The 22,180-nt window shown below is 41.7% G+C and overlaps 2 protein-coding genes across 4 annotated transcripts; both read left to right on the forward strand.

Annotated features, from left to right (window-relative positions):
• The first annotated feature begins 2,258 nt into the window (after positions 1–2,258).
• On the forward strand, positions 2,259–14,231 carry rac3a (Rac family small GTPase 3a). Of its 3 annotated transcripts, none has more exons than XR_011603100.1 (6): positions 2,259–2,453; positions 4,278–4,349; positions 4,462–4,579; positions 5,868–5,930; positions 6,222–7,249; positions 10,547–10,792. XR_011603100.1 is itself a non-coding variant. In XM_070980994.1 (6 exons), the coding sequence occupies exons 1-6, from the start codon at positions 2,419–2,421 to the stop codon at positions 12,610–12,612; spliced, it is 579 nt and encodes a 192-aa protein (XP_070837095.1). In that variant the 5' UTR covers positions 2,289–2,418; the 3' UTR covers positions 12,613–14,231. The 3 variants fall into 3 exon arrangements, 2 of the variants coding, with proteins under 2 accessions (XP_070837095.1, XP_070837096.1); XM_070980994.1 differs by lacking the exon at positions 10,547–10,792 and adding an exon at positions 12,482–14,231 and having other exon boundaries at positions 2,289–2,453; positions 6,222–6,381; XM_070980995.1 differs by lacking the exon at positions 10,547–10,792 and adding an exon at positions 12,482–12,690 and having other exon boundaries at positions 2,314–2,453; positions 6,222–6,385.
• Positions 14,232–15,204: 973 nt separating this feature from the next.
• LOC139343610 (apoptosis regulator BAX-like) lies at positions 15,205–21,782 on the forward strand. The gene is made up of 6 exons (XM_070981348.1): positions 15,205–15,443; positions 15,648–15,678; positions 16,805–16,969; positions 17,105–17,243; positions 18,447–18,551; positions 19,756–21,782. Exons 1-6 carry the CDS (start codon positions 15,416–15,418, stop codon positions 19,897–19,899), a joined length of 612 nt encoding a protein of 203 aa, XP_070837449.1. The 5' UTR covers positions 15,205–15,415; the 3' UTR covers positions 19,900–21,782.
• Positions 21,783–22,180: the final 398 nt, after the last annotated feature.

Consider the following 22,180-nt stretch of genomic DNA (forward strand, 5'->3'; position numbering starts at 1 on the left):
ATGCAATAATGGTTCATATCCTTCATATCCAGTACTAATCCTTGAAGTTAGTGGTGGAACGTAACTACATTTATTGGAGTAGTGTACTCAGGTACAGTTCAGAAGTACTTCTGAATCACTAGTGATAGTAGTTATGAAGAACTTAGAAAGGACTTTGTGTTCTAAGTTTGTGATGGATTTGTGAATATGTGTTGCCCAATCCTAGCACAGACTCAAGAAAAAAAAAACAAAAAAAACACTTGTTGCCTTTTAGTCACGGCCCTCTTCAGATTTAAATATAATTCTAAAGAAACCAGAAGTTGTAAATGGAAGTCACATAGACTGAAGCTGAAAGTCTGAGCTGATCTGCTCCATCCTACACAAACAGACTCACCTTCCCAGTCGAGACGCTCTGGATGAGCCGATTCTGCTCCACATTGGCACAGCTCTCACCAGCTACATGAATTGGACTAAGCTGGGAAGTACTCCTGACGACAACATATTCTAACTGTACAGTTGACTGAATACATGAAATATTAAATATCCAAAATATTTTTTAAAATACCTGCTTGCATGTTTAGGGACTGTGGGTGTTTGGGGGATTTGCATATCACCATTTCTAAAATGCTGTATATGGCCTGACACGGTCGTATCTACCACGTTAGACAAAGTTAGTCTGTCAGCTTTGCACAGACTGAGACTGCAAATTTTTGCCAATTTTTTTTCCTCAAGCTCAGTCAGACTGGATGGATATCATCTGTATGTCAGTTTCCACATCTCACCACAGATTCTCAGTCAGACTGAGGTCTGTGCTTTGGGCGTTTCTAAGACATTAACGTTCTTTGCCTGAAACTATTCCAGTGCATTCTGGCTGCATGTTTCGGCTCATTGTCCTGCTGGAAGGTGAAACTCTATCCCAGTCTCAAGTCTCTTACACACTGAAACAGGTTTTCTTCAAGAGTTGCTTAGTACTTGTTTCCATCTATCTTCCCCTCAACTCTGACCAATTTCCCAGTGTGTGCTGATGAAAAGCATCCCCACAACATGACGCTGCCACCACCGTGTTCCACTGTGGGGATGCTGTGCTCAAGTGATGTGCAGTGTTGGGTTTCTGCTACATATCATTTTTCACCATGGCCAAAAAGTGCAGTTTTGGTCCCATCTGACCAGAGTACCTTCTTCCACATTTGCTGTTTCTCCCACATGGCTTGTGGCAAACTCCAGCAGGATTTCCCATGGCCTTCTTTCAGCAACAGCCTTCTTCTTGCCACTCCGTAAAGACCAGATTTGTGGAGTGCATCTTTCCAGCTCCTCCAGAGTTCGGGGGATCAGCAGCTCCAGTCCTTTCAGGTGGCAGTTCCTGTATCTCACTGGGCTTTAGCCACAGCTGAGGACACTGTAACTGAATAATGCCAACTGTGGCCAAAGAAGAGTGTGTAGTTTACAGTGTAATCAGGTACTTTTGTGATTATAGGCAACAATATAGCCTAGTACGGTTTCTGATGTTTATGTGTTTGGTATGTCTTCCTTATATTTAGAAAGTAAAGTGTAATTAACGTGATCTATGGATGGGTGACTGCCTATATAAAACAAATAAATGATGCCTTTTGCAATTAACCTAATGACTTTGCATTGTTTACCTGGTCTGTGCCCTATAACCAACAGGCCCTCAGTGCTTTTTACCATTTTAAATATCTTTAAAAGAACAAAACAACTAGTGACCTACAGCTTTTCACTGGTCAAAAAGAGATTGTAGCATCCGCCTTAAGATAACCTTGAGAGAAATGTCATTTATGCCTCCAAATGACGTAATGTACATGATTGGAAAAAAAAAAAAGAAAAAAAAAGAAACTTCAGCCTTTGCATTAACTTTTTTTTGGTCCTTACCATGTACTGGACATAGATTTATTTATATTTGCATGCTATGACTGATCCAGATGGAACCATCAGTAGACGTTGGCATGTGAAGAGGGCGAGGATGATCACGTTACGGCCCTGACTGTCACACAGCTGAAAGGACACAGCACAACATTGTATCAGCATAATGTACTACAGTCCCTCTTTAAACAGCACGTGTGTTTGGGATGGCCTATGAAGCACATCCCTCATCAGTCTGTTAGCTTTCTGAGTTCATGGATTTCTAGGAGGTATAGGTAGGTGACAGACACCCTGTTCTGGCCAAGGCGGGTGTTCACTGGTTTTAAGAGCAGGTCACATTATGTCTATGGGTCACAGCTAACTGGCCCTTTAAATTCGTTCGTTCATCTCCGGAACACTTCGTGTAAGGCCGGTAACGTGCTCCGTTTGCCGCTCCAGCTCAGCAGCCGTGCAGCAGCAGCACACCTCTTACTACAGCTGCAGACAGCGGAGAAGGCGGGTGGTGGCACGTTGTTTAACACTCTGTAAACTCCACCCGCGGACAGCAGCGCTCTTCCCTCAATGCAGGCCATCAAATGCGTGGTCGTGGGTGATGGGTGAGAATTTTTTCGGTGTTTGTACGAGTGCAAATGTTGTTTTCTTGAGGGAATTCGCGGCTGAGAGGGCAGTTGTTGCAGGGGGGGCTGGACTGGGTGTGGGGGGTGTGGATGATGGGGACTGTCACTGAAAACACCGGGGCCTCAGCCCTGATGGGCGTAAAATGGATCTGTGATATGAAATGATGATATTGATGAATTGAAGGGCAGGTGCGCGGTGGGTGGCACCAGCACTCACGTGAGGGTTTCTACTGCTCATTTTATTTCATTGTTGTTGTTGTTTTTTTTTTCTTCTTTAAGCCTCCAGCTGTATTGATCATCTGTGTGTGTGTGTGTGTGCGTGTGTGTGTGTGTGTGTGCGCGCGCGCGCGTGCTGTACACACATAGGCTTGGGGTTGTCCTCCTCTTTAATGATGTAATGCTGTCACACCTACACGCCAGCCCGCGATGCTTCACCAGATACACACACTCCAGCCAGAGGGACCGTGTTATATCCGTCTGTCACATTCAGCTCTCCAGGAACGGCTTGATTGGTTTTTAAAGTGGGGTTAAACATCTGAAGGCTGAAGTAGTGAAGGAAGTATTCCAATCATTTACAAGTAGCCTAACAATACTATTAAAATACTCATTTAATTTCATTCAGCATCCGGCTTTGAGGATTTTACATCAGCAACAGACAGCAACTAAATGCACTGTAATGTAATTTTCTTTGTGAGGTTCTATAGAGATGACCTTGTCTTGCTTTATCTGCATATCCCAAATTTTCGCCTGTCATTATCAACAGAATGCAGTCTTCCTTTTCTCTGTCTTCTTTCCTCTTCCTTCTGTCCTCTGGGCTCCTCTGTGTGTTGCTAGATATATGGAGTTGACAAAAAACAGGAAGTCCTTACAAATGATGGAAAGCAAGTCAACAAAAAGGATCATTTTGTTCTTTGATTACAATTACAATTACAGTTTGTCATTTGGCAGACACTTTTATCCAAAGCGACGTACATATGAGATTTTCATACATCACAAGCAAGGTTCTAGATGGGAGAGAACAACAAGAATAAGTGCCCTAACGCAACTTTCTGGTCCAACTGGACATAGATGCTACAAGACAATGCTACAAAGGAACGCAAAAGTGCTATAGTCAGCAGAGTTTTTTTTTAAATTATTGTTATTATTTTCCTCATAAAAAATGATTCAAGCCCTTAAATGATCTCATAGTGAGTACTGAAGGACTAGGACATCGTCCCTCACTGGCTTTCCACCCACCAACTTTTCCAGCAGTGGTTGATGAATTGTATGATATAAGCCAGATGCATCCCACAATTGAATTGAATTTCAAATTAAAGCCAATATAATATTCACATACTACTACTACTGATGTCATACTCTCCATCACTCTCCTGATTGAATTCACCATTGATCTCCAGTCTCTTCCTCTCGCTCTGTCTTTTGATCTCTGTTAAGCAGCTGTTAATGTAACTCAGTACTTCCTGCAGACTTCATCAAGGTAAAAGGTAGATGTGGAGGAAGCCTTGAGTTTTCAACAAAATAAAAAGGAGATCAGTACACAGTGGCTTCTCAGTAAAATTTGCCTCTAAAAAGGGGACTTCAAATAGAGGTCCTGTTCTCTCTGCAGCTGCAGCTGAGGTAAATAATTGCCCAGTCAGCATTTGATTTGTATTTCATTTTTTGACTTCTACCTCTTGAATGTTTTACTGTGTCCATTCCTTGTATACTGCACTGCAATCAACGGATAACTGTTGCAGCATTTCTGATTCAGTAGTAGTGATCATGTATGTATTTAGATGTGTTATTATTCTCTGCCCTCTCCAGTGCGGTGGGTAAGACATGTCTGCTCATCAGCTACACCACAAATGCCTTCCCCGGAGAGTACATCCCCACTGTGTGAGTACTAAACTAATGCCTGCATCTGATATAATGTCAGCTGTATCATTTATGCTGTGGGAGTAAAAAATCAAACCCACATATTGATGACATTGTCTTGTGTCTGTCTAAGCTTTGACAACTACTCAGCAAATGTGATGGTGGATGGGAAACCAGTCAACCTGGGCCTCTGGGATACAGCAGGGCAGGAGGACTATGATAGGCTCCGCCCCCTGTCTTACCCTCAGACGGTAACACACACACACACACACACACACACACACACACACACACACACACACACACACACACACACACACTTCCATGTCAGTTATTATAGTAATTTTTGAACAATAAAAGTTCAGAAAAATAATACAAACCATATTACACACAAGCGTTCTTATATCTCACAAACATATTTTTGCATTTATTCATCATATGCATGTTAAAATCCCATTGAATCATGTCACAAAATGCTACTAGATAAGTAAGATGGCTTTGTTTCAGTATTTAGCTGTGTTAGCTGTGTTGTGACCGTTACTGAAAAATAGTAATTAGTGACAGTTACTTCATTAAAAAGTTAATTATTTACTGTTTACTTCCACCAAAAAGTAATGTGCTATTGTGATAAGTATGAGTCTGATGTTTATAAGGACTCCATACCAGCAGCTCTCACCAGGCTGTCTGCCAGTGATTGCGTCTGTACCAGCTCAGCATGTCAATAAGGCTGCGTTCACAGGACAACCAGATCATTTCTGATGAATGGTTCATTTCCCACTCTATGACCCTCCTCCTGGGTTAGATGCCAGTCAGACACTGTTAAAGAAAACATCCTTTATTTGTCACAATGAACACAACAGGCAGAGTTAGGGGGGAAACTGCACACGCCGTGCATATGTGAAATTCTTTCTCCACATTTGACCCATCCTTGGTCAGCCCTTCCTCCGCGGCAGACCAGGAGCGGTGGGCTGCCAGCCGACAGCGGCACCCAGGGACCAGTTCCTTTGTCGTCACCATTAGTCAGGTGGTGATCTTCTTGCATGTTTTTAGTGGGGGTATTTTTTATGGAGGATACCCCAGGTGAGCACGGGGAGAACATGCAAACTCCACACAGAAAGGCCCTTTTTTCCTTGAGCACCAGGCACCAAAGGCATGGTGGAGGACACGCCACCAGCGCCCACAGCGAGATTCAAACCGGGACCTTCTAGCTGTGAGGCGACAGTGTTACCACTTGTCCCACCGTGCCACCAAGCTTTGGTGAATAGGGTTGGGTTTTTAAATGTATGTAAAATGTACATAAACTGAGATAAGTCACATTCTTTGTGGTCACATTTCTTTTTTAAATCCCCTGCTCTGCTTAGCTTAGCTGTTACTTTGAAATATAGGATGTAGCTGTGTTGTCAACCAGGAAAATGTCCAAAATGTTTCGTTATTCTCATAGTGCAATTTTTAAAAATCTGTTTCTATTATGGAGCTTTTAGCCTGACTGTGAAATGTTCCTCTGGCTTGAGTATGTGATTCTTTGTCCTCTCTGTGCAGGATGTGTTCCTGATATGCTTTTCTCTGGTGAGCCCGGCCTCCTTTGAGAACGTCCGAGCCAAGGTGCTGATCTCAGCTCATCATCAGTATGAAATCAACAAGAACTGTACTCACTGTACACTCGCTGTCTGACTGACATAGACCTTAATGATTAAAGACAATGTTTAATTTTTTAAACATCCCAGCTCACTGCTCATATTTTTGAACTGAGCTGGAAACTTCTTCATATTGTCTTGAAAAACTCAGATTTAGGCTACTATGAGGCCCCATCGCAGAATCAGAGTGTGTGTCTTAAACAGAATCTGCTGTAATTATACATATATTAACACTTGACCTCTGCGTCATTCTTTGCAGTGGTATCCAGAGGTTCGTCACCACTGCCCGAACACACCCATCATTCTGGTGGGCACCAAGCTGGACCTGCGCGACGACAAGGATGCCATTGAACGGCTAAGAGACAAAAAGCTCTCTCCCATTACCTACCCGCAGGGCCTGGCCATGGCCAGGGAGATTGGTGGGTATGGATGGTGTGTGTGTGAGAGTGTGTGTGTCGTTTGTGTTGTGTTGACTGATTGTTCTGCTAAAGACACATGTGATTGGAAATATAATGCTGAATGTAACAGCACAGTGTGAGCTGTTATACATGGATGATACACACACTGTTAGTGTAATATATTGTCATCTTTCACACTCAGATTTCTGGACCATACTAGTAGTTTGGAATGTTTTAAAACTAGTGCTGTCAAAAATATCGCGTTATTAACGCATTAACGCAAATCAATTTTAATGACGTCATTTTTTTTAATCGCGAGATAAACGGTCTTACTGACCAAGTGAACATGTAGTTTTTTTATAAGCTGTGGCCACTGCTAGTAACATCAGAAAAACTACAGGATCCGGAAACAAAACAATGGGCACGCCCCACGCACGTGTTTGTTCTCACCTGCTCGCTAGCTGTAAAAAAGTAGGCTACCGGTTTGTGTGGATGTCAAGTGCGAAACGCTGAAATGGATGCGAACAAGATTCTGAATGTAAAGTTTAGTTTCAAAAAGTTGCCAGATGGGTCGACTGACAAAACCAAAGTTATCTGTGTGTATTGTTGGTGTGAACTGAATTATCACCGCAGCACATCCAGTCTGAAATACCATTTGATGGCCAAACACACAGTGAATACGAATTCTCCGCCGCCTCCTTGTCAAAACCAGGCGACAATGGATGGCTTTCAACAGAGGCATATGGATATCGCAACAAAGAACAAGCTTACTGCAGCCATAGCCAAGTAATGTTCATTCTTTCTGGAGAGAAATAAGAGGCTGGGCTGATAAACCTCTGGTGAATAAATGGAAGAGCATCATAGTCTGACTGCTAGTATGTTCAAGTATGTTTCAATTCAATTCAATTCAATTTTATTTGTATAGCGCCAAATCACAACAGAAGTTGTCTCAGGACACTTTCCATATAGAGCTGGTACAGACCAAGCTCTTTTATCTACAAAGAAACCAACAATTCCCCCATGAGCAAGCACTTGGCGACAGTGGCGAGGAAAAACTTCCTTTTAACAGGCAGAAACCTCGAGCAGAACCAGACTCTGGGTGGGCGGCCATCTGCCTCGACCGGTTGGGTGAGAGAGGAAGAGCAAGAGAGAGAGAGTGAGACAGACAGACAGACAGACAGACAGACAGAAAGAAAAGCAGTCAGAGAGAGAGAGAGAGAGAGAGAGAGACAGAGACAGAGAGACAGACATGCAGTCACAGTAACAGTGACAGTGGATGTAATAACAGCAGTAGCAGTTGCAGTGGATGTCAGGCAGGGCCAAGGCAGGAGACGCAGCTGAAATCCACAATCCAGATTCAGCCACTGTCCATGGGAACCTGCAAGACGACAAAGCACAGAGACTCCGGGGAAGGAGCTAAGTTAGTAAGACGCCGTGGTAGGACATGAGAGCGTGCGGATGGAGAGGGACAGAAGGACGGAGGAGCTCGGTGTATCTTTGGATGTCCCCCAACAGTCTAATCCTATAGCAGCATAACTAGGGGCTGGTCCAGGACCAGCCTGAGCCAGCCCTAACTATAAGCTTTATCAAAAAGGAAAGTTTTAAGCCTACTCTTAAATGTAGAGACAGTGTCTGCCTCCCGGACAAAGACTGGAAGATGGTTCCACAGGAGAGGAGCTTGATAGCTAAATGCTCTGACTCCTGTTCTGCTTTTTGAGACTTTAGGAACCATAAGTAGACCTGCATTCTGGGAACGCAGTGTTCGAGTAGGGCAATAAGGTACTATGAGCTCTTTAAGATAAGAAGGTGCCTGGCCACTTATGGCTTTGTAAGTAAGGAGGAGAATTTTAAACTCTATTCTAAACTTTACAGGGAGCCAGTGCAAAGTGGCGAGTATTGGAGAAATATGATCTCGCTTCCTGGTTTTTGTCAGAACACGTGCTGCAGCGTTCTGGAGCAACTGGAGAATATTCAGCAGCGAATTTGGGCAGCCTGATAGTAAAGAATTGCAATAATCCAGCCTGGAAGTTACGAATGCATGGACTAGTTTTTCTGCATCATTTTGAGACAAAATATGCCTGATTTTTGCGATATTACGTAGGTGAAAAAAGGCAGTCCTTGAAATTTGTTTTACATGGGAGTGAAAGGACATGTCTTGGTCAAAGATAACTCCCAGATTCTTTACAGTGGTGCTGGAGGCCAGCGCAATGCCATCCATAACTGCTATGTCATCAGAAAGTGACCTTCTAAGATGTTTAGGGCCTACTACTATAACTTCAGTTTTGTCCGAGTTTAGCATCAGAAAATTGCAGGTCATCCAGGTCTTTATGTCATGAAGACATGCTTGTAGTCTAGTTAACTGACTGGTTTCTTCCGGTTTCATTGATAAATATAGCTGGGTATCATCTGCATAGCAATGAAAATTTATTGAGTGCTTCCTGATAATCTTACCTAAAGGAAGCATATATAAGGTGAATAGAATTGGTCCAAGCACAGAACCCTGCGGAACTCCATAGCTGACTTTAGTGAGCACAGAGGAGTCGTCATTAACGCGTACAAACTGAGAGCGATCTGACAAGTAGGATTTAAACCAGCTTAGCGCAGTCCCCTTAATGCCAATGAAATGTTCCAGTGTCTGCAATAGGATGCCATGGTCAATGGTGTCAAATGCAGCACTAAGATCCAGTAAGACTAGTACAGAGACAAATCCTTTATCAGATGCAATTAGAAGGTCATTTGTAACTTTAACCAGTGCTGTCTCTGTGCTATGATGCACTCTAAATCCTGACTGGAAATCCTCGAATAAACTATTATTGTTTAGAAAGTCGCACAGCTGATTGGCAACTGCTTTCTCAAGAGTTTTTGAGAGAAAGGGAAGGTTGGATATCGGTCTATAGTTGGCTAAAACCCCTGGATCAAGAGTAGGCTTTTTCAGTAGCGGTTTTATCACAGCTACTTTAAAGGACTGTGGTACGTAGCCTGTTGATAAAGAGAGATTGATCATGTCTAAAACTGAAGAGTCAATTAGAGGTAATACTTCTTTAAACAGCTTAGTCGGGATAGGATCTAAAATACAGGTAGATGATTTTGATGATGAAATTATTGAAATTAGTTGGTGAAGGTCAACAGGAGTAAAACAGTCTAAAACTGCGACAGACTGAGTAACAGTTTCTACGATTTCTGCGTTTGAAGACAAAACAGTACCTGTTAACGGCAGGAGTCGATGAATTCTGTCTCTAATAGTTAGAATTTTGTCATTAAAGAAGCTCATGAAGTCATTACTGTTCAGAGCTAAAGGAATACATGGTTCACAAGAATTATGGCTCTCTGTCAGCCTGGCTACAGTGCTGAAGAGAAACCTGGGATTGTTCTTATTTTCCTCTATTAGTGCAGAGTAATAGGCTGCCCTGGCACTGCGGAGGGCTTTCCTGTATATTTTAAGACTGTCTTGCCAGGCGGACCGAAATTCTTCCAATTTGGTAGAACGCCATTTCCTTTCTATTTTCCGTGAAGTTTGCTTTAATTTGCGGGTTTGAGGAGTATACCATGGAGCTAACCTCCTATGTTTAATTTTCTTCTTTTTTAGGGGAGCAACAGAGTCAAGTGTCATACGCAACGATCCTGTAGCACTATCAACCAGGAAGTCAATCTGGGAGGGACTAACGTTAGCATAAGACTCCTCAGTTGTATTGAGACATGGCATTGAATTAAATACTGATGGGATCATATCCTTAAATTTAGCTACAGCACTATCAGACAGGAGTCTGGTATAAGAATTTTTGCCTACTGGCTGGTAGTCTGGTAATATGAATTCGAAAGTTATTAAATGATGGTCTGATAAAAGAGGATTCTGTGAGGAGACTATTAAGTCTTCGATTTCAATGCCATATGTCAGAACAAGGTCGAGGGTGTGGTTAAAACAGTGAGTCGGTTCATGTACATTCTGGCGGAAGCCAACTGAGTCTAATACTGAGATAAACGCAGTGCTAAGGCTGTCATTATCAACGTCGACATGTACATTAAAGTCACCTACAATAATTACTTTATCTGCTTCAAGAACTAAGCTTGATAGAAACTCCGAGAACTCAGCTATAAATTCGGAGTAAGGACCAGGAGAGCGGTATACTACAACAAATAAAAGTGGCTGCACTGTTTTCCATTTCTCATGAGAAAGAGTGAGAACAAGGCTTTGAGTCCTAGTTTACAATGATGTGCACTTTGTAACTTTATCTTGTATCACCCTGTTTTGATCTCTTAGAAAGGGTTGTTGAAGGGGCTTTTTGTAACCAAGTATTTATTTTTTTTCTCATCTGTTTATTGACAGTGTTAAATTGTGAGACTTGATTCATTCAAACGTGAATGACTGCTCAAAGTGAGAATGTCAGTATATGAAATATAACGCTACACGTTTTCAATAAAAATCATTTGCACAAAGCAAGCCTATCCACTTCCACTATCCATGTTGATAAGAGTATTAAAATGATAATTAATGGGACATTTAGAATAGATAAAAATGTGTGATTAATTTGCGATTAATTGCGAGTTAACTATGACATTCATGAGATTAATCGTGATTAAATATTTTAATTGATTGACAGCACTATTTAAAACATGAACAACAAATTTGGTTATCTTTATAATAATTTCAGCTGTAGTCAGATGTTTTTAGATTGATTTGGTACTCTCAGAGTAGTCAATGGTTCATTTCTTGTCAGTATTCACAATGAGACTGTAGACATTTGAGAAGGGTGAAGAGTGAAGACACTTGGCCTTACTCAGTCTGTGTTTTTGTCTTTATGTGTGTTCTGGTGGACTTGTGAAACTTCATCAGCCACAGTCTAGTGGTAATGGTGGAGATTTTGAACTGTTATGACACTTAAGTCAGGATATATTATCAGGCAAGAAAATAACCATATAGATTTTGAATATGCGGTCAATTTATCCAAAAGATGCACTCCACAAATCTGGCCTTTACGGAGGAGTGGCAAGTAGAAAGCCATAGCTGAAAGAAGGCCATGGGAAATCCTGCTGGAGTTTGCCACAAGCCATGTGGGAGAAACAGCAAATGTGGAAGAAGGTACTCTGGTCAGATGGGACCAAAACTGCACTTTTTGGCCATGGTGAAAAATGATATGTGGCAGAAACCCAACACTGCACATCACTTGAGCACAGCATCCCCACAGTGGAACACGGTGGTGGCAGCGTCATGTTGTGGGGATGCTTTTCATCAGCACACACTGGGAAATTGGTCAGGGTTGAGGGGAAGATAGATGGAAACAAGTACTAAGCAACTCTTGAAGAAAACCTGTTTCAGTGTGTAAGAGACTTGAGACTGGGACAGAGTTTCACCTTCCAGCAGGACAATGAGCCGAAACATGCAGCCAGAATGCACTGGAATAGTTTCAGGCAAAGAGCATTAATGTCTTAGAAACGCCCAAAGCACAGACCTCAGTCTGACTGAGAATCTACATGAAAATTGACATTAACAGATGATATCCATCCAGTCTGACTGAGCTTGAGCTATTTTGCCAAGAAGAATAGGCAAAAATTTCAGCCTCTATCAGCAGAACAGTAACTCCTCCTGGAGCCCATACAAAAAAAGAATGGTTCAGTCTTCTGGGAAAGAGGCATATTTTCTTTCTGGCAGAGAGTTAGATGGCAGCATTAATACCATTTTCATATGACCCAGTGGAGACATTAAGTTCCTGCTCCTAGTCAAGTAATTGTTATGCACATAACCCCCCAAGTAGGTTTTTGTATGGATTAAACAAATGAGATATAATATGTTAGTTATTATGGAAGATCTGGATCTAGGTTGAATTGAAAACTGGCTTTTATATGAATATGTATGTTATGCATATTAATTATGAATGTGATTTAAAAAGCAAATCAAAACAAAACCCCCCATAACTGACATAAACAATAAACCAATGATGGACTATCTGCCCCATCCAAGTTTGGATGGAGAGAATGGAAAGTGATAACTGCAAGGCGATAAAACACAAAGCTAAAAATGTTTTGGAAATAGCTGATAGCATTTGATTGAATCTAAATGTGTGTAAAACGTCCAGCATGCTTTGGTTGCTCCGTGTCCATATGTCCTTGGCTGTTACTCTGACAGGTGCTGTCAAGTACCTGGAGTGCTCTGCGCTGACGCAGCGAGGCCTGAAGACGGTCTTTGACGAGGCCATCCGAGCTGTCCTTTGCCCTCCGCCTGTCAAAAAAGGAGGTAGAAAGTGCAACGTGTTCTGACGGGGATGAGATGGAAGATGAAGCCACCAGGATGTGATTACTTAGGTCAGTCACACATTATGGATGGAGCACTGCCATGTTGGAAATGCTTTCAAACAAAACAGCAATCTACTGTTTGTACAAAAGGAGTTCATCTTAACTGGTCAAAAGCAGGCTGAGGATTTCAGCTGGTGGAATAAAGAGGCAAATATAAGCTAACTTTTAGGGTGCAAAGATTAATTCTGTGTGGTGTAAGCCTTAAAACAGTGCTGTAAACTTGTAATGGCCTGTCTAATAGATAAATAGAGAAGATGAATAAAGTTCCTAATTGTTTTAGGACAAGGATGAGAAAGGGACTTAATTCATTTTCAGGTGGATATACAAAAGTATTTTGCACTCTCCTGTTCAACCTTGAAACCTGTAATTAAGACACAAATGTCATACAAACAAGGAAACAGACCAACTGTATCCCCCTTTTGCACATCCAATGTTGAGTTTTTTCGAATGCAAGCTCTTTTTGGTGGATTTTGTGGAAATGACTTTATTTTGTTATGGTCTTATCATCTGTTTTATTTGAAATACCTGCACAGTTTCAGTAAGTGGTAACCTGAAAATGCATGTGATTAGGACCTTGTAAGTTAAGCACTGGGTGTGGGGGTTCATTCATTGAACTGCAGTTGGCCTCCTGCTGCTTGTGCTCATAATCCATCGGCAAAAGCAAGAATCATCTTGGGAAATGGCCAAAACAGTGTCATGGCACACATGAGACTAAGCGCTGAAATGAACACTGTAACCCTGTAGAATAAGGCACATGATTTTTAAAGTTTGAATCATTACTCTGTATGTCACTCGTCTATAGAGCCCAGCTCTTATATAGCAAATCTTTAATTATGCAAGAGTCATGTGTGTATGCATTGCAATACTGGATGTATAGGTGGTGTATAATAGAAGATGACATGTATGAAAACTGGATTTCTGTGTCAGAACTGCCATGTTTCTGATTTGCTTTCAAAACAGCCCAATAAGAACCCTAAATAACTGAGTACTATTGAAAAAATAGCTTGGTGGAGTTCCATTAAAAGTCTGGTGTTCTTTCATATTTTTCTGTATTCAACAAATTCCATGAAAAGATCAAAACCTGCAACAACAGGACACCAGTTTGTACCGCAGAAAACACAGTCTTTACTCAAAAGCAGAATCTGCTTCCCGCTTATCCATTGAAAAATGATAATAATGTGCCATTAGTGAACAGTTTGTTTTGTGTAACCATCAGGCCAGATGTGAAAAACAGGACCCAGACAAGGCCCCCTTTGAAGGTTCCCTACAGGGCACCCATATGCACTTACAAAGTGAATGATTGAGTGGTTGTTTTGGTGATTTATTGACTTTAACTCTGTGCTAATGTTTGAGCAAATGAGACAGGCAGTGAAAAATGGTATTGAGTAATTATGTGGGATTTTATATTTAATTGTTAATTACTGGTAATGATTCTCTATTTTTTTTTTTTTTTAATATTTTAATCAATAATAACAAAGATGCATTTGACATGTAAAGGGGATAATTTGCTTTGAGTACCTACCTTAAAATCTTGCCAAAAACTCTCTGTACATACAAAAGCATTAAATATGTCTGAATGGACTAAAAGAAACCGCCTTTTCCTGTTGTGTGTGTGTGTGTGTGTGTGTGTGTGTGTGTGTGTGTGTGTCTGTGCATATGCACGTATGTATAGCTTTAATGTGGCACTCGTGCATAATTCCACTTTGTTATTTATTTGCTAATTAGCTACATCAGTGTTGGGGCTACTGTCAGGGATAAAAGCTGTTATTTAGCTTGTCAGGGCCATGGCTTGATCACAGTCATCATTCAGAAAATGATGTGATGTAGATTCCAAAGAAACCTCAAACCCCGTCCCAACAATCAGCAGCCATGGGCTCCTCTCAGCAGCTGTGCCCGGTGGAATTTTGGGGTTACTGTGTTTCATCCACCTACCTTAGAGGCATGCAACATATAGAGAGAGACAACCATTCACACTCGCACCCACACCTAGGGGCAATTTTAGTCACCAATTAACCCAATGAGCATGTTTTTGGTCTGTGGGAGGAAGCCGGAGTACCCGGAGAAAACCCACGCATGCACGGGAAGAACATGCAAACTTCACACAGAAAGGCCCATTCGGGGGATCGAACCGGCAACCTTCTTGCTGTGAGGCACGCATAAACATGTGCTTTTAATGTAAAAAGCATTGAAATATTCATGAATCTCCTGAGAAATGTTTCTGTGGATCGTACTGTGGATATCTGCAGTGTGTTTCTTTACATGGTGAAGTCTCTGCACACAGTGTGTATGTCTCCTGTACTTTTTGTTTGTACGAGATGATTTACGTGATTATAATTTCTATTCTTTCTGACATTGTAAGATATCCCAGATGCTGCATTGGTTGTCTTCAAATATGACCCACTACACATGATAAAACAAGCAATTACCACACAACATACTCATTTTGTTTATACAACCCCACATCTTTCTAGTCCGGCCATCAAGCTGATATTGAGTAGTTTGATCTCAAACCGGACACATGTTTCTACACGGATACATTTAAATAAAGGACACGTCATTTGCGCCGCCCATTAACGCTCGAGACATAACCTCCCAGAGGAACTCTGGAAGACCATTTTTCTCGATGTGTGTTTGTCAGGCTTGGCGGGTTTTATTGGTATTCACTTTTAACAGACTCTGAACGTTTAATATAAATATTTTTTTTGGAAGTTTAGAAAGTGAAGGAGCAGAGTTTGACGGAAGTTTTTTTAAGTTGTTCTTTTAAACCATGGCATGTGAAGGAAACGGCATGTCAGGTAAGCTCTGTGAGCCCCTTTGGACGTCAACTTCAAGTCAAATTCAAGTGTCGTGAGCTAACAAACATAGTTTTCACTGCTACGTTTTGTCTGTCGGCTATGTTGAATAATGGTGACAACATTGAAAGCACTCAGAGGTTCTCGCTGTCCTGTAACATTTTGACCGTGTGTGACGAGTGTACTGATGGCTTTATTCCTCCACAGATGAGAGGATAGGAGAGGCCCTGATCAAAGAGTAAGTTTCCTTCCATTTACCTCCACATTCATGTTGACACTGTTACACACATCTGTTGAAACTGATGAAAAAAAAGCAGACAATACAAAACAGACTAGGACGTCTTCATATAACTTTTGTTCAATCCACAGTAAAAAACAAACAAACAAACAAAAAACAATAAGACAGATATATTCATTAAAAAAACACAAATGCGTTTATATTACATTGAATAAATTTGTAACATTTTCTAAATATTTTTAAATTGAGAAACGTCATCTTCATCATTGATCTGTAGCGACATCTGACATATGATATCATACTATGGTATACTAGAGCTGAAATGATTGGTCAATTCATCCATAAAATCAGCTAAACAAAATGTATCAGCATCAACTAAGTTAAGGGATCATTTGTGTAAATCAAAACTAAATGTAAAAAAAAAATACATTTTGGACTATTGCTCGGACAAAACACGCAGTTTTGATGTGCTTTTTCCACCATGTTCTGAAATATTAGAAACCAGATCATGAATAGGCAAATTATTGGCACATAAGCAACTATGAAAATAATTGTTGGTATAACTCTGCATCAAAACATTCTTTGTTTCAAGCAAGTTTCGGTTTCATTTCACAGTAACAGCTGTTACCTCTTTATTGTAAATCACACCGCTCATGTACTACATGTTGTAGCACCTGTGACTCATACAGTAATGAGGACAATAAATGGAAAGGTCCTGAGACTGTGTGATGCTCTTTTGAGAAATGGCTGCCTTTCAAATCATTGAAATGGGCTGCATCAACTTTTAGTGTTTATCTAGTGTTGACACAGTGGCAGCAATAAGCTGCTGTAAAAATCGCTTAATGTGCAATACAATAAAAGCAGCCATCACTTCATCCCTCACTTCACAAGCTGGTTTGACCGTGGGCCGTGCCAGCCCTCTGCTTGGTCGAGTGAGGTGTGTAGCAGCGTTTTTTCACCACGGTTCAACTACCACAGCTGAGCTAACCACCAAACAGACTGTTAAACCTGCCAGTGTAAACTGATCATGGATGTGGTCACCTGGTGGTTTTGATATTGTTACATCTCTGGTGAGTAGGGGTCAGTTTGGGAAACGCCCGTGTTTTAACGTCCTGTTCTCTTCCAGGGTCATAAAGGAGGAGCTGCGGGATGTACCGTCACAGGATTTCCCACCTCTCACACCACTGGTCGTGGACGTTAAGACTGTGCAGGAGCAGAAGATGGTGACCCAGCTGGGAAAAATGATTCGCATCATCGGCGACAGGGTCAAAGACGACAAGGAATTCCAAGAGTGAGTCTCTCAGCCACTTCAGAGCCTCAGAGCTCATGTTAGAATCCTGAAAACGTCTAGAAGTGCTCTTGAGTTTTTCAACAGAAGTTTTTAAAACATAAACTACCCTCACCCTGTCTTGTGTCTCTTTTGCAGTGCAATAGATGGAGTGGCATGTTGCCCCGGCTCTATGTGGGACAGATTCAAGGATGTAGCAGACAAAGTGTTTCAACACGGGATCACCTGGGAGAGGATTGCTGTGCTCTTCTATGTCGCCGGCAAGCTGGCTGTCAGGGTGGGTTAGCTTCTTTTAGCTGCGGATCAGAATGGACCATGGGGAAAACTAAAGTGGTACTTGTGCTCTCGCTTTCTAGATTTTAGATGATATCTTGTCTTTTTGACATCAGAAGGAGGGTAGTGTTGTGACTGGCTGCTCTGTGAGAAAGGTTGTGTTTGTAGAAGTGTCGGTCGCTTGCCTGTTCAGCTGTAGAGTCTGTCAGTTCTTCTAACTACCAAAGGATTCTTCTAGAACTCTTCGCCTCCTGTGCACCAAAGGGTTTTCAGAACATCTACCTGATACCAAAATTGGCAAAGTCAAAGCAACTGGCTCCCACCTTGTGTTTCTCATCAACAAGGATTTTATGCTTTGGTATTCGCCTCTTGACTTCCTGTCTCCATCAGGTGGGAATGTGTCGTGTAGTTTGACATCTGCTACTTGTCATCCCAGATTCCATCTGCTTGTTCAGTGTTTCGTTGATTGTTATCCAAAAGACTTAGTGGAAATAATTTTTCCTGCTTAGTGCACTTGTGGCTGAATGGGAGCAGCCAGGTCCCAGCGTGCAGCCTGGAACCAGAGGAGTGGGGGCTGTTCCAGCAGCACAGGAGTGCCCGTGGCAGACACTTCCTGTGAATGGCTGTGGGCTGGGCCAAGGGTGGTGAAGTGCAGAATCTTTAACTTATTTTAACTGGTGACGTTGTAGACAGAAGGTTTATGGTGTGTTGCTTGCTAGGATGAAGTAGCTGAAGAGGCTTGGTTGGTTGGTTTAAATGGTTTGAGCTGCTGATGATAACAGCATGCTGGTGTCTCAACATACTGTGTGTGTGTGTGTGTGTGTGTGTGTGTGTGTGTGTGTGTGTGTGTGTGTGTGTGTGTGTGTGTGTGTGTGTGTGTGTGTGTGTGTGTGTGTGTGTGTGTGTGTGTGTGTGTGTTAGAGAGAGAGATGTCAAACCATAGCAGCATAGTTCATTCAGCTTAGGCGTCAGAATGGTAGGGAAAAGCCTGATTGTTATTAATTGCAATTTCCACGATAATCACGTTTTATGGTTGGTTCTGTTTTTGTTATATTCTGTAATTCCGTCCATGTTTCCTGCATTGACATGAAATTGCCTGTCAAACTAGTGATGTGTGTGTGTGTGTGTGTGTGTGTGTGTGTGTGTGTGTGTGTGTGTGTGTGTGTGTGTGTGTGTGTGTGTGTGTGTGTGTGTGTGTGTCCATCAGATGGTGAAGGCCCATCTCCCTCAGTCTGTGAGGGAGATCCTGAAGTGGACTGTGGATTTTTTCAGGAAAAACCTCCTGGAGTGGATTCGGGATCATGGAGGATGGGTATGTAAGGCTTTCACATATATATATTGTAACAGCAGTGTACACAAAGCCATATTTATTTCATTTTCCCAGTGGAATGGATGGTGTTATATGGTGTACAGATTCTGTTCACAGAAGTCAGTGATCAGTGATATTTTACATGTCGGTGGGGCATGTTATTAGCTTGAGCAGTAGGGGGAGCTGTTTAACCTCCAGACTACAGAGGAAGTGTTCTCATCTACAGCTGTGAAATAGCTTCCTTCTTTTTTTATTGCTCCTTTTCAAACAGTGTATGTGAAGTAGTGCTGTCAATCGATTAAAATATTTAATCGTGATTAATCTCATGAATGTCATAGTTAACTCGCGATTAATCGCAAATTAATCACACATTTTTATGTGCTTCCTGAAGAGTTAGAAAAAGAGCGAGATAAAGAGGACACGAATGAGCTGAGAGCACGAGCAACGCAAAGAAACAGTGGTTGAGAGAGCTAGTATGTGAGTTTATTTGCTGATAGTTTCATGTTAATGATGTTCTGAGGCTGAAAATAAAGAACCACCAAACACTCAGCAGATCGTCACTGGAGAGGCCACATGCCACAGTGTGAAAAGTCAGTTTTTGATCTAATTGACACAGTGGAGGTCTCCACTGGACCCAATCAAAATCGGTCCCATAGAAAACCTGCCTAAACCCAGTATGCACAAATTCACCAATAAGACCCAATGCAAGTCGATGCAGGGATAATGAGAACCAATCCACAATGTGGTGAACCTGAACAGACCCTGATGGAGAGAGAACACCAACACCAGCAGCAGCAAAATGATCCATTCATTAAAAAAAGAGAAAGGCAGCAATATAATAATATTATTATTATTATTATTATTATTATTATTATTATTATTATTATTATTATTATTATTATTATTATTATTATCATCATCATCATCATCATCAATAATAATAATGATAATGATGATGATGATAATAATAATAATAATAATTAAGTCCTAAGAACAGATGCATAGGTCAAAGGAACTAATTCCAAAAGTAATTCATTTCTATTCTCAGAATAATGTAAAGTCCTGTTTTCACGTCCTGGGTCAACTGGACTACAGAAAGACAGAAAATAATACCTTTTCAAACCAGTTTCATATCTGTCAAAGTAATGTTCATGCACACACGTTCCACAGCGGGATGCATCACATGACCAGAGCTGTCTCTCCACAGATCAACAGCTTCTCGGAGCTGGCGGTGGCATCCATGCAGAGCGTGTCATCGATGAGCTCTCAGAGCTATGGCCTTGCCCTCATCTTCATCGCTGGTCTGGCTATAGGAAGCTTCATCACCTGGAGACTGACCAGACAGCTCTGAGACACACGCACACGCACACACGCACACACGCACACACGCACACATGCACACATGCACACACACATACACACTCCAAACCTGGTCATCATATGATAGGTGGTTTTTGGCCTGCCTGTAAAATGTTTACAAGAGGGTTTATTATTCCGGTTTGTCATGTAATGACAAAGTGCCCAGACTCTGTCATGTCCTGATCACACGTTGCCGTGAGATGGTCAAACTGAACGAGCCTGACCTTCTCACACACACTCTACTTTGCTTCCCTCTCTAATTTTATTTATGCAAACGTACGTGAGACGGACTGTATCATAAGAAAAAGCTATGATACTGGCTGTGACCATCCTGATGTAGGTGTGCTTTAAATGTTCAGCTACAGTGTTCAGCTTTAGTACATCGCCACACATCCCTCTTCTTTTATTTGACCACTCCTCTATTCTCGCATGAGTCAGCTGATCCAGTCTGTCACCACGAAAGACGTTCCAATTTCTGCTGTGAGGGGGGATCCCCGAGGAGGCTCGAGCCTCCAGCCTTCTCACACGGGAGACTCTCGACGGACCACTGCGATCTGCAGGGGTCACTAGGCCAGTTATCTGAAGCCTTGTGAGCTTGTCCGCTTGTACTGTACGAACTGTACATGAACACGTGGCGAGGCGTACGTCACAGGCAGAGATGTGACAACCTGTTAGGTTTTCCCAGATTGTGATTCAAACGTGATCAGTGCAATAAAACTGATAAGGGAGAATAATGAAAGACATGTAACAAGCTGAGCACCCTCTTTATGATCAGTTTCATGAATATTCCTACACATGTTCACTTCTGTTCAGCAGGGTTTAACCTCAGTTTAACACAATAATTTATCATTTCTGGATTAAAGTTCCACATTTTACAGATTTCCCCCTGATATTGTCCTCATGTTATCAGTGTAAGAATAGCATGCATGCTAGCAAATTAGCTCACTAGCTGTAGTGCTGGCTCAAGCTATGCAGATCATAGCGGTCCATCTTATATGAAATGAATACACCAGTTTATCAGAAATCTATTACTGATTGGACATTGCAGCTGCTTTGAAACTGCATTCGATCATGTCACATACATTTTTATTTATAGAATATCACAAATCCTTCACTCAGATAAGGAAAACTCAAAGAAGCCCCCAGGAACAGAGGAGGGGTCCCTCTTCAGGACAGACACACAGGAAATAGATGTGTGTACAGAATAAACCAACATGGCAACATTACAGTATGGACAATCATGATGGCACAATTGTAGATTGTAAAGAAGCTTTATGACAAATATGGATAGAGTGGTCAAACATAGAGTGCAATAACAAGGCTTAATGATCCACTGATGATAACAGGAACAAGACCTGAAGGCATCAGCGAATGAGCAACACATTGAAAGTCCAGGTGAAAAGATGAGTTTGAAGTTTAAATTTAAAGGCCTTAACAGAGTCAGACTGTCTGATGTCACCACAACACTCAAGCTGTTTGCCAGAACAAATAACAGAAAGAACTCAGGTGTCATATCACGTGTTTAGATTTAATATATATATCCAATATGGGCTTCCATCGAGCTGAAAGAAAGTGGAACTGTGGTAATTGCAGGCCTAATAAACAAAAGACAGTGTTTTCTTGAGCTGTCATTTCTATTTCATCCTGTATCGAGGATGGTATTACAGTCAGGGACAGCAGTTTAGTCAGCAGTAATGGTGAGACTTGACGCTGCACATCAGGTCGAAAATGTGTTTTGATGTTTACTTTGCTTCCACGAATAACAAATGATGAGACATTCTCATCAGAACCTGGATTTTTTAATATTTAACTCACAAATACAATATCAGTAAATGAAGCAAATAAATATTTGTATTGTGCCAAAAGTTTTTGGTGCAGTGACAGACGGAGCATGAAGTGTGTGCCACTCTCACAGTGTCATCAGCATCAGTATTTCAGTATTTTCTTCTTCTTGTGGTGTCTGTAGCGGGAGGGAAGCAGAGCGCTTCTCTCGGGTTCCTCTCCTTCAGGAAGCTCTCACAGTCCAGCCACGCCGCACATGTCGCTGGTGTCACTGTGATCGCACTCTGCTCCGCTGACGCTCAGTTACATCATCAGTAGTCCACTGATGATTTCACAGCGAGTCTCGGCCTGTCAAAGTTAAATCTAACGAGCGTCTCATTTGATGAATTTGTCTGATGGATGGATTCAGTGCCTGAACAGTTCCTTATACAGTGTATCTGTATATATCTTTTATATTGTTGTTTTAAAAAGCCGTTAGTCTTTTGAAAATG

The sequence above is a fragment of the Chaetodon trifascialis genome, chromosome 15, assembly GCF_039877785.1.
Source record: "Chaetodon trifascialis isolate fChaTrf1 chromosome 15, fChaTrf1.hap1, whole genome shotgun sequence".
Lineage (NCBI taxonomy): Eukaryota > Metazoa > Chordata > Actinopteri > Chaetodontiformes > Chaetodontidae > Chaetodon > Chaetodon trifascialis.